Below are 16,481 nucleotides of genomic sequence, written 5' to 3'. Positions count from 1 at the left end.
CCAAGTCCAAACCTTAACATTCAAAAGAAAATTCTTTTTTAAATAAAAAAATAATTGATTTTTAAAAAACATCTTTTAAAAATACTATTTCCCTTAAAACACATAAAACTTAAAGAATGCTGAGAAATGTAATACATAGCCAAATATGAATATAAAACCAGGTTTAAACCAGCCAACAAAAGTTTTTTAGACTATTGTATGCCCCTGACAAGAAACTCAGCCACTGGGTACTAAATAAGGAAATTTAAATTAAGTTTACATTTTTAAACCCCTATACTAACAAGACACAACAAACTAAAAGCAATTTTATTTTCCAGTTTTAAAATGTGTTAAATTTTTAGAGAGAAAATAAAATGTCTATTCAATTTCAGGTGTTGTCTTTTAAACTAGAAAATTTAAGATAGATTCTGCAGAACTAGTGAAAACATACTATAGCTCAGTTCTGCAGAACTTGGCATGATAACCAGGTTATCAATAAAAGCACATTTTCTATTAAAATATGTACTTTGAAATGTTCAGTATAATTGCATCTGAGAATATTAATTCAATTTTCTAAGTAAAAAATGTCTTCCTTTTTAAATTATTATGAATCTTTTCTACACACAAATTCAATTTTATAGTTTGTTCTTAGCTGTTAAAATATCTTTCAAAAATAATGCTTTGGTTGAACCTGAAAACATTATGCTAAGTGAAATAAGCCAGCCATAAAGGGACAAATATTGTATGACTCCATTTATATAAGGGACCTAGAATATTCAAATACATAGAGACAGAAAGTAGAAGGGTGGTTGCCATGAGCTAGGAGAAAAGGAAATGGGGAGTTATTGCTTAATGGGTAAAGTTTCAGTTTGGGAAGATGAAAGACTTATAGAAACGGATAGTGGTGATAGTTGCACAACAATGTGAATATTTTTAATGCCAGTGAACTACAGTTCAATTAAAAATGTTTAAAATGTTAAATTTTATGTTGTATATATTTTATCGCAATTTAAAAAAATGTTTTCACTGAACCTCCACTTAAGTTCAACTCCCAGGAGTCACAACAGCATAACTCAATGGCACTGAACTCAACATAATTGTTACAGTAAGTATATCTTACCCAGTACTTACCAGCCGAGAATGTTTATAACTGCCTCTTCAGCAGGACAATGACAATTTACAGTCATAAAAAAAGGATGGGAAGATCTGAGGAATCCTCCGGCAGGCATTTCACTGCTGGAAGCTACCTCTCGAGGATCATCAGATCAACCCCGCTCACATTCAAACTCGGAAACAGGCTGGGAGAGCCACGTGAACGTCTCAGATCACAGCGCCATTGGTGACAAGGCTGTAGCCCGAGGCTCAGTCCCTGACTCCCACACTGACATGCTTTCTGCTAGTCCATCTTAGAGATTCTTTCATCCACAATATTCAAACACTCTGTACATAACGAGGAAATTATATTTTACCATTACTTTCTTAAGAATGTTATTTTTCCTAATATGTGCACCTCATAGAATTTCTCCATCAGAAAATAATCAAACAGAGCACAAAATTCAAATCAGAAACTTAGTTACTTACAAGTATGAAGACAAATATTTTTAAAAGGGCAAAAATTCAATGAGAGTATATAGGTAAATTACCAGAGCCAACTGTGGTAAGACTTTTTCTGATGTCTTGCTTTTTTCTTTGCTGGGTGGTTTATCCTGCATGAAAAATATGGGGGGAAAAATTTCACTCCGTTAATGCTAAAATTGATTCACTCGACCAATTTTTCAGCGGTCTACTATTAAGTAAAGCACATACTATCTAAAATAGTCAAAGACACTCTACTACTTTTTAAATTCTCAAAGTCTGTCTTAGAGTTGCTTTCTTTACAAGTAAAGAAGTAAAAATGGTACCCAACAATACTAGTCAGAAAGCTTTAAAAAGTGTGCAAAGCCTTTTATCAATTACATTATCTTCTGGGAATTTATCTGAGCCTAGTGAGTGTCAGAGTTTACTCAGCTCCACCTCTCTCCGCCACCTCTAAAATATCATTTTGTCCTATTGACTTCCAGAGTGCTCTACTTCCTAATCTGACAATGTATTCAGGAGAACACACCCTCAAGTTGCCATAAGTAGCATTTGTACTTTTTAGCAACAACTTTCAGAGAAAAGTACTGCTGTCTCTTTTGAGTAGAGGATGATTCCATCATAGAAATTTCTAGGTAAGAGGATGCACTGTTGAGAATGATAGTTTTATCTATAAAGCAGATAATATGAGTTGTGCTTTTTGCCAATTGTCAATTTATTGCCTCTCAGCTCCGAATCTACCTTTTTTGCCCTCCCTTGTGATTCATGAGAACCCTACAGCATTTCTCCTTTGCCAAGCAGCATTCATATAATAAACGGTGCTAAAAGAACACTGTAAGAGGAAGGGACTTTGCTTCCCGGTTCCAGTGCCTTTTCTCATTTCTCCCGTGGTGTGGCTGTCAGCAGTCAGCACCCTTGCCCTTGGGTACCTTCATGGCCTATGGCCTGTGGCTGAGCCAGTGGCAGACACCCTCCAGCAGGTTTCATTGGCATTCCTAAAGGTAGCTTTCCAGAAAGTTTCCCACACTTCACAGAGGCAGCCTTCCTCTCACACTTCTCAGCATCCCAGCAGGTAGTTTTCTCACTTCCCAGCCCAGGCCTGCAACACCTCAGTAAATATCTTTGCCTCCCAAGTGGGCCATAGCCACTGCCTCTCCAAGAGTCTTCATCTAAGCTTTGCGGAAGGTGTAGACATTTCAGGTTTCTTCTTTGAGTACTCTCACTTGGACCAGAGGGAATGGCTACTGCTTATGTCTGTTACTCATGTATTTTTTAAAGCTACGTTATTCAAAACAGCATCCACTGGCCACCTCTAGCTATTGACTGCTTGTAATGTTTACTCATCTGAAATGAGATGTGTTTAAGTGTAATATGTATACTAGAGTTTTAAGACTTAGTACAAAATACAAAGAATACAAATTATCTTGTCAATGATTCTTGGTATTGATTACATTATGTGCTATCTTTTGCTTTAAGAAGTTTACATAAATTATCTCACTTAATTCTCTTTCAAATTCCATGAGGTAAGCCATGTGGTAACACTTTTGTGCTTACTATGTACATGAGGATTTTATATATGATGTAGTTTCTTCCCCCACGAAGTGTACAGTCTAGTTAATATTAAACACTGCATGCTTCCATCCAGGACAGGAGATGATGTGGAGCAGAGTAGTCAAAGAAAGTTTCAAAACGAGAAAGGATGGAAGCTAAGCCTTGGAGCACAGCTGGATATCCACAGAGGACAGCAAGGAGCTTACTGAAGGCAGAGGGAACATCATGGACAATGACTCCGGAGGAGATATTGGGGGTGATGGTGAGGGGACTTGGCTCAAATGAAGTAGAAGGTATAACAATTACCGTATTCAACAATTGTTAGTCAGACATGAGAAGAGCCAGGTACAGAAACTCACCAGGGCAGGAAGCCCTGGATGCCTAGCAAGGGGCAAAACTGGGAAAACAAGAACCTTGTCCCCAGGATAACCTATCCTCCCCCAGCATATCTCTGGCCATGAGGTTCAGACGCCATGAGCATTTCCTCCCTAAAGATAACATCTAGGCCTCAGTTGTATTTCAGCTCCAGGCCCAGAAAAGCAGCAAAACCAGACAAGTGGCTCTGTGGCTGCCTCAGGACCCGCTACATTGACTAATGACCCGCTGCCCTGGCTCTGACTCCTCAGTGGAGACCACGACCCTGAAAGAGCGCACCTGGAAAGCTGATGAATATTCTATTAAGGTGCTCCCCTGAGATTTTTACTTGCAAGAAAGAGATAAATACACTCAGGACAAAGGACCCAGCACACCAGCACCATCTCCTTCCCCTTTCTTCCCTTCCAGGTGACCCTACAAGACTTGCAACCAGGGAAGCAATGGGCAGCGGCAGCTCGTTCCAGGCTAACCCCCTGAACCTGTCTCCAAGGCCTCCTTTTCTCTGACTTCTCAGGGAGCCAAAGCAGCCCAGCTTAGGCTCTCCTGTTTCTTCTTCTATGCCCTTCCTTGTTTCACCATCCTAAGCATAGTTTTGCTGCCGTCATGGACCCAATACCCTTCGGCTCAGTGCTGTGTAGCCCTTCCCTTTAGATATCCCCATCCCCCACTCCCTTTTAATTAAATAAATTTAATTTTTCTTTATTCACCATCTGAGATGGCTATTTAGCCTGCCTGGGCACAACCAACTTTAACCTTTCCACAGTGATTTATTGAATACCTACCAAGGCACTAGATCTTTAGTCATGGACAGAACAAAGCCCCTCCCCTGCTGGAACTTACCTTTTTTCTTTTTAATCCCCACCCAAGGATATTTTTTCCATTGCTTTTCAGAAAGAGTGGAAGGTGTGTGTCTGTGTGTGTGTGTGTGTGTGTGTGTGGAGAGAGAGAGAGAGAGAGAGAGAGGGAGGGAGAGAGAGAGAGAGAAAGAAATATCGATGTGAGAGAGACACATTGACTGGTTCCCTCCCGCACGGGCCCCAACCAGGGCCGGCGACTGAGCCTGCAACCGAGCGAGGTACATGCCCTTGACCAGGAACCAAAGCCAGGACCCTTCAGTCTGCAGGCTGATGCTCTAACTACTGAGCCAAACTGGCCAGGGCTGGAACTTACATTTTAATGGGGGTACGTAGAGCTATTTCCGAATGAATATATCATGTGTTGTCAGGAAGTAATAAGTGTAATGGAGAAAAATAAAGCAGGGTAAAGGGATAGGAAGAAAGAAGGTAGAGAAGTGCCAGGTTAGATGGGGTAGTGAGGCCTCTTTGCAGAGGTTATGCTTGAGGAGGAACCTAACCATGGACAGGGAGGGCTGGGTAGGTGGGTGCTGTATATCACAGAAGAGATTGGTTTGGGGGTTTGGTTGGCCTGGCTGGCAACAGAGAACCACTGTAGCCTCTTCTTGGGGTGACTTCACATCCCAGTTTGCTGGGGATAGCCCCAGTTTCCACCTCTTGCTGGAGATAATTTAGTACCACTTTCACTCTCAGTGGCATCTCAGTTTGGATGATAAATTACACTGTTATCCTATTTATCATGCAAGGACTTACAAAGGGTTATTCCATAAGTGGTCCTGACAGCAGTAAACAAGCTATATGGGAAGAAAACTAGAGTCAGCTGTGAGGATAGTTTAGCAGCTTTTTAAAATAATCTAGGCAATTTGATTTAAAGAAAATGCTAGTAACTCAAGGTCACCTCAACCTTCCTAAGGCACAGCCCTAATCATCCTCTCCCCTGGTCAGAAACATCAAAAAGTCCCCTATTATCTAAAGAACTTAATAAACTGATAAACAGAATAGATTCAATGACATGGAAGCATAGATCAGACTGATGAATATCAGAGGGAAGGAAGAGGATGGGTGGGTGGAGGCGGAGAGAGTAACCAAAAAATTTATGTGCATATATGCACAACCCAAGGACACGGACAATGGTGGAGAGGGGAACTGGAGAGGGGGGTGGGATAGGTGGAATGGGTCATTGGGGAGATAAAGAGACATTTGTAATATTTTAAATAAAAAAATAAAAAAGTCCCCTATTAAAGGGGGCTTCATCTTAGTTTTCAAATCTTCATGAATATGCCCCAAACTATTTCATTTCCCAGCTTCTCCTACAGTTACTTTGTAGCCATGTGGCTTGAGCCAGCCAGTGAAATGTGAGGGGGCAGGTAGTTAAGAGCTGGTGCACTTCCTCCGTTGCTCTCTCACCCCTGCCACCCATAGCAAGGAGGCCCAGGTGTTCTGCTGGCATAGCTACAAGGTGGAGGAGGGCTACCTGACCCACATCAGGCTTTGTGTGAGCAAGAGATAATCTTTGTTGGATTAAGTCTCTGAGATTTGGGGGTCTACCTATTATGTCAGCTAGTATTAATTACCCTAAGAGAACTGCCAGTGTGCCCCTGTTAAAATCTGGCACCTTTGTCAAGACCAATATAAAAAAAGTTTAGATTTCTTTCTTAACTACAATTGCAGACGATCTCCTCTGAATATGTATAACACTGTTCAGTACTTCTCATTGCTTAAATTCTGCTTGGAACATATTTTTGTGTGTGTGTGCCTATCCTGCTCTCCTATCCCCTCAGTCTGTCCTATCTCATCTACTAAGTCAGTCTTATAGAGCTGGAAAAATTGATTTTAAAATAATTTTAACTTTATCTTAGAAAAAATAAAAATTGGTTAATCAAGCCCTTAAAAAATTTAAAGAATTGCAATGAGCTTCAGACAATACTCCCAAAAGTACAAACACCAAATTAGTAGAGTATTTCATATATGTATATCCAGCTGTATCAAAAATGGCTCTGTTTTCTACATCTCCCAGTGGCCCACAGGATGTGAAGGGAAACATGAGCACATTTTCAGGCTAAAAGGTGCAATAGGGGTCCTCAGAGTGAAAGGCTTCCCTTTGGGTAGAATGGAGGTGAAGCAAAGGCCTGATGGAATGCAGTTGTAGATGACTGAGAGGAAAGGCTCTGGCATATATGGTTCAAGGTCCTAGAATTCTCACACCAGGATACAGAGGCAATTCAAATGAGGTCTATTGTATTGGAGCCACCACAAATGTACAAAACACCTCGCTCAACCCCAGTCTCCCACACAAACCCCCACACACCTGACTTCTTTGGATGTCTACACAGCCCATTCTGCACAGTGGGCTCTCAGCCCCCAGTCTCATCAGAACCCTGGGTGGAGAAGGGTGGTGAGGCCTTGATGTTCCCTTCTTATACTGCAGTGCAGAATACATATCGTATAGAATATTTTATAAAGAGTGGTTCTCTGGTTAACCAAGAGCAGCCACATATAAGCCAGAATACCACCTAGCTAAATAATACTGTTCTTCAATAAAACTAGAGGGGTAGATTTTAAAGTAATACCTGCATATTTTTTAATGCTAACAAGCAATTTTATTTTGGTCTGCATGTCCCCTGATGGTAGCTTAGGCATGCACCGCCCTTCCCCTCTGCTTTGGCACTCTTCTGAGGCTGGCCTTAAGGGACTTTCACTGGCTTTTCTACCAGACAAGTCTTGTGCTTCACATCCTTTCCACCCTCCTGGCCTCACCTCTGATTCCAGGCAGAGCTGCAAGGGAAAATTCTTTGCTGCCTTCAGCTCATGTAGGAATGAGTGTTTTGCCTCAGGAAAATGCCTTTTGCTTTCTGCTGTGGGGTTTCCCCAATGCCATGGGAACCTCAGGGTAGCCCACTCAGCACACACAAGCAAGCTGCCAGAGGTGGGTGGGAGTTAACATCTCTGGAGCAACCTCCACCAGTGTGGGATGCGAGCTGATGGATAAATGCTACCCTTGGTCATCTTCAAGTGGACAATTCCGGAAAGCATTCTAAAGCTCCTCAGAAGGCCATGGCAGGATCACCCAGTTGCCTAGTGTGACAGCCAACTTGGTAACACATCCTTGTACTGGCTTTTCTTTCTTGCTAGTTTTACTCTCCCCGATCCTTTACTCCTGCTTCCTGGGGTCGCCTTCCAAATAAAGTGCACACAAGTCCTTTTTCAGGCCCTTCTTTCACTTGAAAACAAGCTAAGACAATTTAAAAGTCAGCGATCTTCCAACCTTCTGTCTGCCCTTCTATTTTTCCACTCTCCACTTGCTCCATAAAGGATTCAAGATTTGTGGGAGTGCAATGAGTGAGGTGTGCACCAAGGTGAGAATCAGGTAACCAGCTCAGAGCCTGGGGGCCACCAGGGCTGGATCACTTTGATTTCAATGACAGGGATCACATCTAGAAGCATGAGGGTCTGTAATGAAAATCACTCCAGGTCCAAAAATTTTATTCAAGTAAAACCTTAAAATTCATATGAAAATTTTTTTATTCAATGGATTTTTAAAAATATTTTTAAAATGTGATTTATCTTAAAATACACAAAGCCCAAAGGATATGAAAGGAAAAGTACAAGATACAGTTAAATATGAACACAGTATAAGGTAAATCAGCCAACAAAAGCATTTTAGATAATTATATGCCTCATTGGCTAGAAGAGATGATTCATCTCAGCCACTGAATATTCAGTAAGTAAATTTACATTTAGCTGCTATTTCTACACCTATATACTAGTAATATTTAAAAAACTATTCTTTTTTCAGTTTTAAAATATATTAAGTTTTTAAAGAGAAAATGTCTGTTCCATTTCAGGTCTTTGTCTTTTAAATTAGAAAACTTAAAATAGATATTTGAAGAACTAATAAAAAATGCTATGATTTTATTTTATAGAACATGGTGTGATAATCTTGGCATTATCGTTACAAACAGGTTCACAATTAAAATACATACTTTGAAATGTTCAGGAACATTCACCTGAAAATTTTTCATTCAAGATTTTTTTTAAACTGAATCTCACATTTCAAATTGTTAGGAATCTTCCCTGTATGAAACAAGGCAGATTCTGTTTTATAGCTCATTCTGAGCTTTAAAATATGTTGCAAAACAAATAATGTTTGCATTGAACTTCCACTTAAACTCAACTTCCACGAATTACAAACATGTAACTCAATGGCATTAAACTCAAAATAAAATTTACTACAGTAAATTTTACTGTAGTAAAGTCTTACTTGTCCAGCACTTTATCAACTGAAAGTATTTAACTATCTCTTCTGCAGGACAACAATAATTCAAAGTAAAAATAATGAAAACGCTGTAGCACAGCATTTTAGTGCTAGAAGAGACATCTCCTCAGAGATAATCAAATCAACACTTATCCTTCTCAAACTCAGAAACTAGGGCTCAGAGAAGTAAGTGACTCTTCAACAGTCCAGACAAAACTGTAACCCAAGTCGTTTCCTGACTCCAACACTGCTTCTGCTAGACCATCTTCAAAATTCATGTATTCAGAATACTCAAATATTCTGTACATACTAGGATATTATAGCTTATACTTTATCTATTAAAATAGTTATTTTTCCTAAGATATGTATTTCATAGATGTTCTCCATAAGAAAAAAATTAAATGGAGCACAGAATTTTAAATCAGAAATTCAGTAACTTATTTGCAAGTTTGAAAACTAGTAAACAACATTATTATAAAAGCAACAAAGTCTGATGATATGTTGGTAAATTACCGTAGATAACTGTGGTAAAAATCTCACTGGTATCTTGGATTTTTCTTTGCTGGATGGTTTATCCTGCATGAAAAATATAAAAACAAAACTGTTTACTCTGTTATTGCTAAAATTAATTAACTCAACCAGACTTTACAGTGTCTAATATAAAGTAAAAAATATATCATCCAAAATATTCTGAAACATACTTTACAGGAAGTATGATATTGTGTACAGAAAATCATAAGGAATCCACAAAAAATATTAGCACTAATGAATGAGTTCGGCAAAGCTGCAGGATATAAGATCAATACACAAAAATTATTTGTATTTTAATACACTAGCAATGAAAACTACAAAACTTGTAAGAAACAAATTCATTTACAACAGCATTAAAAGTGATAAAATACTTAGGAATAAATTTAACAAAAGAAGTGCAAAGCTTGTACAATGAAAGCTATAAAACATTATTGAGAGAAATTTAAAAAGATAAACCATGCTCATGGATTGGAAAACTAGTTTTCTTAAGATGCAATACTTTCCTCATAATCTACAGATTCAACACATTCCCTATCAAAATCCCAACTGCATTTTTGTGTGTGTGTAGAAATTAACAAGTTGATCATAAAATTCACATGAGAATATAAGGAACCCAGAACAGACAAACAATCTTAGAAAAGGAGAACAAAGTTGGTAGACTTACACTTCCAGATTTTACAACTTATGACAAAGTTATAGTAAAGAAAACAGCATAAGAATAAACATATATGTCAAAGGAATAGAATTGGGAGTTCAGAAATAAACACATACACTTATGGGAAACTGATTTTTGACAGGCTATCAAGACAATTCCATGGGGAATTGGTCATATCTTCTGAGAACTTAGATGAATCTAATTAGCATCCCAAGTTTACTCAGCCCCACCTCCCTTCTCCATGGCTAAATTTTTTTCCCCCTAGAGTTCTCCACTTACTAAGGTGACAATGTATTCAGGTTAATGCACCCTCAAGTTATGGTAACATTTGTACTTTTCAGCAGTAAGTTTTAGAGAAGAATGCTTTTACCTTCTTTGCAATGGATAACACTTCTATGGTAGGAATTTCATCTAGGTAAGAAGCAGCACTGTTGAGAATGATTCTTTGACTAATAAAACAGATAATATGAATCGTGCTTTGGCAGCTTATCAATTTTTTGCCTCTCATCACCAAATCTGTTTTTTGCCCTCCTTTGTGATTCTTGAGCAGGACTCTATAAACATTTCTCCAGCTGGCACATTTATAGAGGGTTCAAAAAGAGACACTGTAAGAGAAAGGGAATTTTCTTCCTGGGCCTAGTGCTTTTTCTCCTTGCTCCCAGGGTGTGGCTGCCGGCAGTCAGCATCCTTGCCAGTGGGCACCTTCCCAGCCTGTGGCATGTGACTGACCCAGAGGCAGACACCCTCCAGCAGGTGTCACTGTTACCCATAAGGGCAGCTTTCCAGCAAATTTTCCTTGCATCATACATGGAAATCCCCTTTCAAACTTTTCAGCAAGCAAGCAGGTGGTTTTCTCACTTCCCACATTAATACTTTCCTAACTGATTTTCATAACTATATAATGTTCTACTTGTATGAATATAATAAAATTTATCCATTCCATTCTCTCGTGAATGAACATTTAGCTTATTTCCAATGTGTCTATTAAAAAGATGTTTCAGTAAATGTCTGTTGACATATATTTTAGTGTACACACGTCTTGCATCTCAGACACACCCATACAGTGTGTGATTATACTAATATGCATATATTATATATGTGTGTGTGCATATCTGTTTTTGTGCCTTTATTTAATTCCATTAGCATATTTGTCTATCTGTAAACAAATTGTATTATGTTGTCTAAATTACTATGATTTTGTTACAAAGAGTTGACAAGACCTCGGTTCTTGTCTTCTTGAGGGAAATATTTCAATCAAGAGACAAAGTGTATGAAAAGCAAGCAAGAATTTATTGGCTGCTGCAAAAATATACTTTGGACAGTGAAACAAGGAGGGGCGTAGAAGAAGCAACAGGGGAGCTTAGGGTGGGCTGCTCTGGCTCACTGGGAAGTCAGAGAGAGAAAAGGGGACCTTGGAGACAGGTTCGGGGGTTAGCCTGGGATGAGCTGCAGCTGCTGCCCATTGCTCCCCTGGTCCAAATCTTGAGGGGAGAAGGAAATGGTGCCCTCATGCTCCCCTGGGGGAAGGGAGAGCTCCTGCTGGGTCCTTTGTCCTGAGCATATTTCTCTCTCTCTTGCAGGTGGAAATCTTAGGGGAGGTCTCAGGGGAGCATCTCACTAGAATACTCATCAGCTTTCCAAGGGTGCTCTTTCAGGGTCGAGGTCTCCACTGATTGGTTGGTGCCAGGGCAGGGGGTCATCAGTAACGTAGCTGGTCTTGAGGCAGCCACAGAGCCACTTGTCTGGTTTTGCTGCTTTTCTGGGCCTGGAGTTAAAATACAACTGAGGCCTAGATGTTATCTTTAGGGAGGAAAAGGTCAGGGGGCTCTAAACCACATGACCAGTGATATGAAAAGTCAGGGGATCCAAACTGAATGACCAGTGATATGCTAGGGGAGGATAGGTTACCCTGGGGGTGAGGTTCTTATTTTCTCAGTATTGCCTCTTGCTAGGCATCTGCAGCTTTCTGTCCTGGTGAGTTTCTGTACCTGGCCCATTGTCCTTGCTCTGCTCATGTCTAACTACCTATATAACAATTTCACAATAGGTCTTGAAATCTGTAAGGCAATTCTCTCACTTTACTATTCTAAAAAATTATTCATAATCTTGACCTTTAGTCCACCATGTGAATTTTAGGATCCACAATACATGAAAGTTTTTGGAATTTTAATAGAAACATACTGAATTGCTAGAATAATTTGGAGAAAACTGAGATTATAATAATATTGACTCTTCTCCTTCATGAATACAATGCATTTCTTTATTTATTCAGATCCTGGGATTGTATCCTTAAAAAACATTTTATAATAGTCTTCTAAGTATCTTATACATATTTTGTTAGACTATTCTCAGATACAAAGATTTTGGATGGAAAATACATTATAGGATCCAAAAAGTTGACTTTAAAACTTTTAATCCCTATGGATTTTTAGATAGGGAAATGCCTCTGAACGCTGCATCTACTTATAATAAGTTCTGCTATGTTTCTTGTTTGCCCAATCAAATCTCCATGTTTTTCTTCCTGCTCTGCGACTAGAAGGCTGAATTCTATGTATGGGCATCACATGGGTTCCCAGCCCTCTGGCTTCTGGCAGGGATTAAGCAATGGGAGGCACAGGAAGAGGGCAGAAAGAGATCAGGGGACTAAGAGTTTAGGATATTTCTTTCTGGTACTCCCTGTTTCCCACCTTTCTGAAAGTGGCTGAGTTCCACCAGAGCTCAGCCCCTGCCCGGAAGCTATCCTTCCAAGCCCTCAGCTCTCATTCCGAGAGTGGTGTTCAGTTTCTTTGACCTATCAGTCCTAGAGTGGTAATGGCTTCCTATCTTCCTATTGCTATTCGTCCTTAAGTGCCGCCTCATTTCTGTTGGTTCCTTCCTTAACCTTGCCCACACCTCAGCCAATGGTCTCTTTATAAGTTTTCTTCAGTTAAGTCCTTTTGAGCATGCCGTCTGTTTCCTATTTGAATCCTGACTAATACCAAAATAAAAATAGCTAAAGAATCTAGGTCTTCCTTAAGTAGCCTGGTTTTGCATTTATTTTTTATTTTGCTGATTTTCAACTACTAGCCTATTGGAAGGGATGTTGTAAACCTCGTATAATCCAAATTTATCCATTCTCCTCAAATGACCAGAATCTAGCTTCAACTGAAACTCAAAATGCCTTATTTTATGTTTTAACTAATTTTAAAAATGAAATGAGCAGTTGTTAAAGACTTATATTTATTTTAAATACCTAACTTCAGAACTCAGACTGCTATTTCTGAAAAATGCCACATCACTCTCAATGTTCCACTAATGAGATATGCTAAAATCTCCTTCGGCAAACATGAGTTACCACCTGCTTACTTTTTCAAAACTAAGTGAATACATAAGTAAATGTCACATAAAAATGGCATTTCCAAAGTTTAATCCATTCCATTTGTTTGAGGTTAAAATATAAAAACTTTCATCCTTTCAAAAAGAAAACTATATGCAAAATTAGCATAAATAAGAGCCTCAAGAATTTTAAAATTACAAATCAACCAAAGCAGTGAGAGGGGGACCTCTGCTGTTTAAAAATAGTATACATGTACTGAAAATGTAAATAATACTAGATGAGTTCATGCCCATTCTTTCAAGATCCCACTGCCTTTTAAAATAATATAGGTCCTTCGGGGAGGAGGGGGAAGGATGATGGATGTCATTTCTAAACATTACTTTTATTAAGATAAAGCAAAACTTAAAACTTAACTGCCAACAGGCTTATAGTGGATGTTTTTAAGTTGTAAACTAGTCAATTAGAAGTTTTGTGAAACAAAAACTATTCAGAAATACCATTGCGAACACAGTAAACATGTATGGTAAGTTTTAAAAATGTAGATTATGATACGAGATCAGGCCAAAGACTAAAATGGGCATCAAGCAAATAAGTTGCTGAATGTATATCGATGGTGACGATGACAAATTTTTTTAAAGGACTTTGATTACTATACCACATGGAAAAAATCAGCACAGTCTATTAATCTAATCGCTCAATTTTTAAATAACCTGTAGCTCAAGTTACTTGTTCTTTTACTACTAATTACTAATCAAATGGTGATTCTGTTTCTTAGACCTCAATTTATTACACATTTCAATCAAATGCTGAAACCCAATTTTCTTGATCAGTTAGGCATTAACTACTTATTTGCTGAATTAATGACGCTTTGTTAGTAACCTACACAAAATGGTAGAGGGATAAATCACCTTTTAACATCATTTCCACGATAAACTCTGAGACAAAAAAAAAAAAAAATTATGAAGCATTGAAAAGAATTGTAGTTTAGTGTCAAAACAAAGAAACTAAGCAAAAGTTGAGGGCTTACGAGCACTGGTTTTCTATGCAGTAGCAGGAGGCTTAAGGCGCCTTTTCCATGCTCCTCTTGGAGGGCTGGAGCTGTTTCTAGCTAACCAGAATCCGGCCAGGCTTAAGGCCTTCCCGGCCTGCTCTGGCAGGAGCCCGCTTGACCACTGTTGCTCATCTGTTTGCCGTTGCTCTGATTTTCCATGAAGAAAGAGTTCTGAAGTGTAGCTACTGCAACATGTATCTTTTATTATGGTGCCACGGGGATATTTTCCTGAGAAAAACTTCCACGTACCAAACCCTTTCGCGTGCGGTGCGGTATCTTACTTTAACTTCACAACCACCTCGGAAAGGAGGACAGGTGGCTCCGGCTCTGCCTCTGCACAGACGGCTCAGAACGCCGAACCGATGTGCCGAGCCGCACAGCCAGGAAGGGGCCTGGATTGCAGCCCAGAGCCCAGGCCCCCTGCACCTCCCGCCGAGCTTCCCGCGGCCCCGCCCCCCATCCCCCCCACCCCCCCCCCCCACTGGCACGCGGGGAACGCCCTCGGGCTGTACTTTCAACTGCTCTAGTGTTAGTTTGGTTGTTATGACAACACCGAGGACGAACGGCTGGTAAGGAAACAGTTTTCACGGAAAGCACTAAGTATCCTGGATCACAGCTGGGGCGAAGGAGGCTGTACTTATGGGGTCACTACTGAGGGGTCTAAGGGCCCGGGCTTCCATCACGCTTGAACTGCGAGGGGAGCCTCCCGGGGGCGAGCCTGCGAGGAGCCGCCTCTCACCTGCTCGCTGCTCATGGCGGCTCCGGATCCTGCGGCGGGCGCCCGGGGCCCCTCCGCCCGGGAGCGAGACCCCGGCCTGGGAGCGAGAGACCCCGGCCCGGGAGCGAGACCCCGGCCCGGGAGCGAGACCCCGGCCCGGGAACGAGAGACCCCGGCCTAGGAGCGAGACCCCGGCCCGGGAACGAGACCCCGGCCCGGGAACGAGAGACCCCGGCCCGGGAGCGAGAGACCCCGGCCCGGGAGCGAGAGACCCCGGCCCGGGAACGAGAGACCCCGGCCCGGGAGCGAGACCCCCGCCCAGGAACGAGCCCCCCGCCTGGAGAGCAGCCTGCAGTCCCCGCTCCCTCAGCGCAGGGACTCGTAGCGTCCCAGCTGCGCTGTTGCTAAGCAACGGCCGGCGCAGGTTCCACTTCCGGTCGCCGCGGCTCCCAGGCGAGCCCCCGGAAGCGGGCGGTCGCCCCGCGGGAGGGTCTTCCGGGGACGCCGCAGCGCGCGGCCGTTCCGAGCTAGGGACCCGCCCGGAGGCTGCTTAAGGTGCAAACGACCCCGAAGTGCACGCGTACGGAGGCGCCGGCTCAGGGTGGGTGCCGAACGGGAACGGAGGGAAGCCTGGTATTGAAATAGTAATATTTAAGCCTGGGACCCAAGGTGACCCTGCAAGGAGAACTGAAAAGAAGTGGCCGGAGACAGTGGGAACTAAGCACAGGAAACCCGCCTTCCACGCAGTGGGTAGGCTTCTTGGAAGCGGCAGCTTTAAGCAAAATGATGTATGAGGAAATCAGTTCTACCATAGGCTACTCGAAGTTTCTACAGCATATTTCTCATAACAAAACCACCACCGAGCTTCTAAATTATGACCTAAAACACTTCTAATATTAGACTTTGAAATAGATGTGACCTATACATACATGTAAGAAAGATTCATAAAAACAAGTAAGATAATGGTTTTCCAACCCACTTATTCCGGTTCAGAGCCCAGGTGGCTGGAGCAACTCAGGGTGCAAGGGGGACAGGACTGGACACCCTCCCACGTAGAGCACAGCCACAGCCACACCCAAGTCACTGATTCATGACGTCCCCTGGGCTGGGGTCCCATCGCTCAAGGCATTCATCTGTGTCCTCACGTGGTTTCATAAAGATGGCACATTAAAAGACTCAGCAGGTATGAACACAAAACATTCTGTTTGGATAATGACACAGGTGCCCCCTTGTGAGTTGGCGATAATGCCCAAGGCCATCGAATTTTGAAGGACAGCTTTTGTAATTAGAGATAATTTAGTGTTCAGTAAAGAAGGTGGACAAATGACTGTACCAGTGGAACACAGAACATGCCCACCTGGCCTTGAGGTGAGGGAGGTTGGTAATTTTTGTTACCGTAGAGAGGATCCTCTCCTGTGTCAGGGAAAATCCAGGGTGCAGCAGACCAACCATCGAGGTGGAAACCATGGCCAAAGATCTGTGCCACATAACCATATGGTCCCATTCGGGGCTACACAATAAGTACCTGGGCAGTGCAACCAGTCAGTGCCAAACCAGTTGCTATTTTTCAATGTGACAGAATGACTACACAGTTCCAGTAATATCCATCCTATATTTCTAG

The 16,481-nt window shown here is 41.5% G+C and overlaps 1 protein-coding gene across 1 annotated transcript in view; it reads right to left on the bottom strand.

The window, feature by feature from the left end:
* DNAH7 (dynein axonemal heavy chain 7) overlaps positions 1 to 15,273 on the bottom strand; it is a 185,047-nt gene extending 169,774 nt beyond the window's left edge. The window contains exons 1-3 of the mRNA XM_081142085.1: positions 14,882 to 15,273; positions 9,103 to 9,165; positions 1,623 to 1,685 (exon numbers count right to left, since the gene is read on the bottom strand). Of these exons, the coding sequence (XP_080998211.1) occupies positions 1,623 to 1,685; positions 9,103 to 9,165; positions 14,882 to 14,896 (141 nt within the window). The 5' untranslated portion in view covers positions 14,897 to 15,273. The remainder of the gene's footprint in view (positions 1 to 1,622; positions 1,686 to 9,102; positions 9,166 to 14,881) is intronic.
* Positions 15,274 to 16,481: the final 1,208 nt, after the last annotated feature.

Source organism: Miniopterus schreibersii, assembly GCF_964146895.1.
Source record: "Miniopterus schreibersii genome assembly, chromosome: 7".
Classification (NCBI taxonomy): domain Eukaryota; kingdom Metazoa; phylum Chordata; class Mammalia; order Chiroptera; family Miniopteridae; genus Miniopterus; species Miniopterus schreibersii.
Note: the sequence above shows the minus strand (reverse complement) of the source record. Positions and strands in the feature narration are given on the sequence as shown.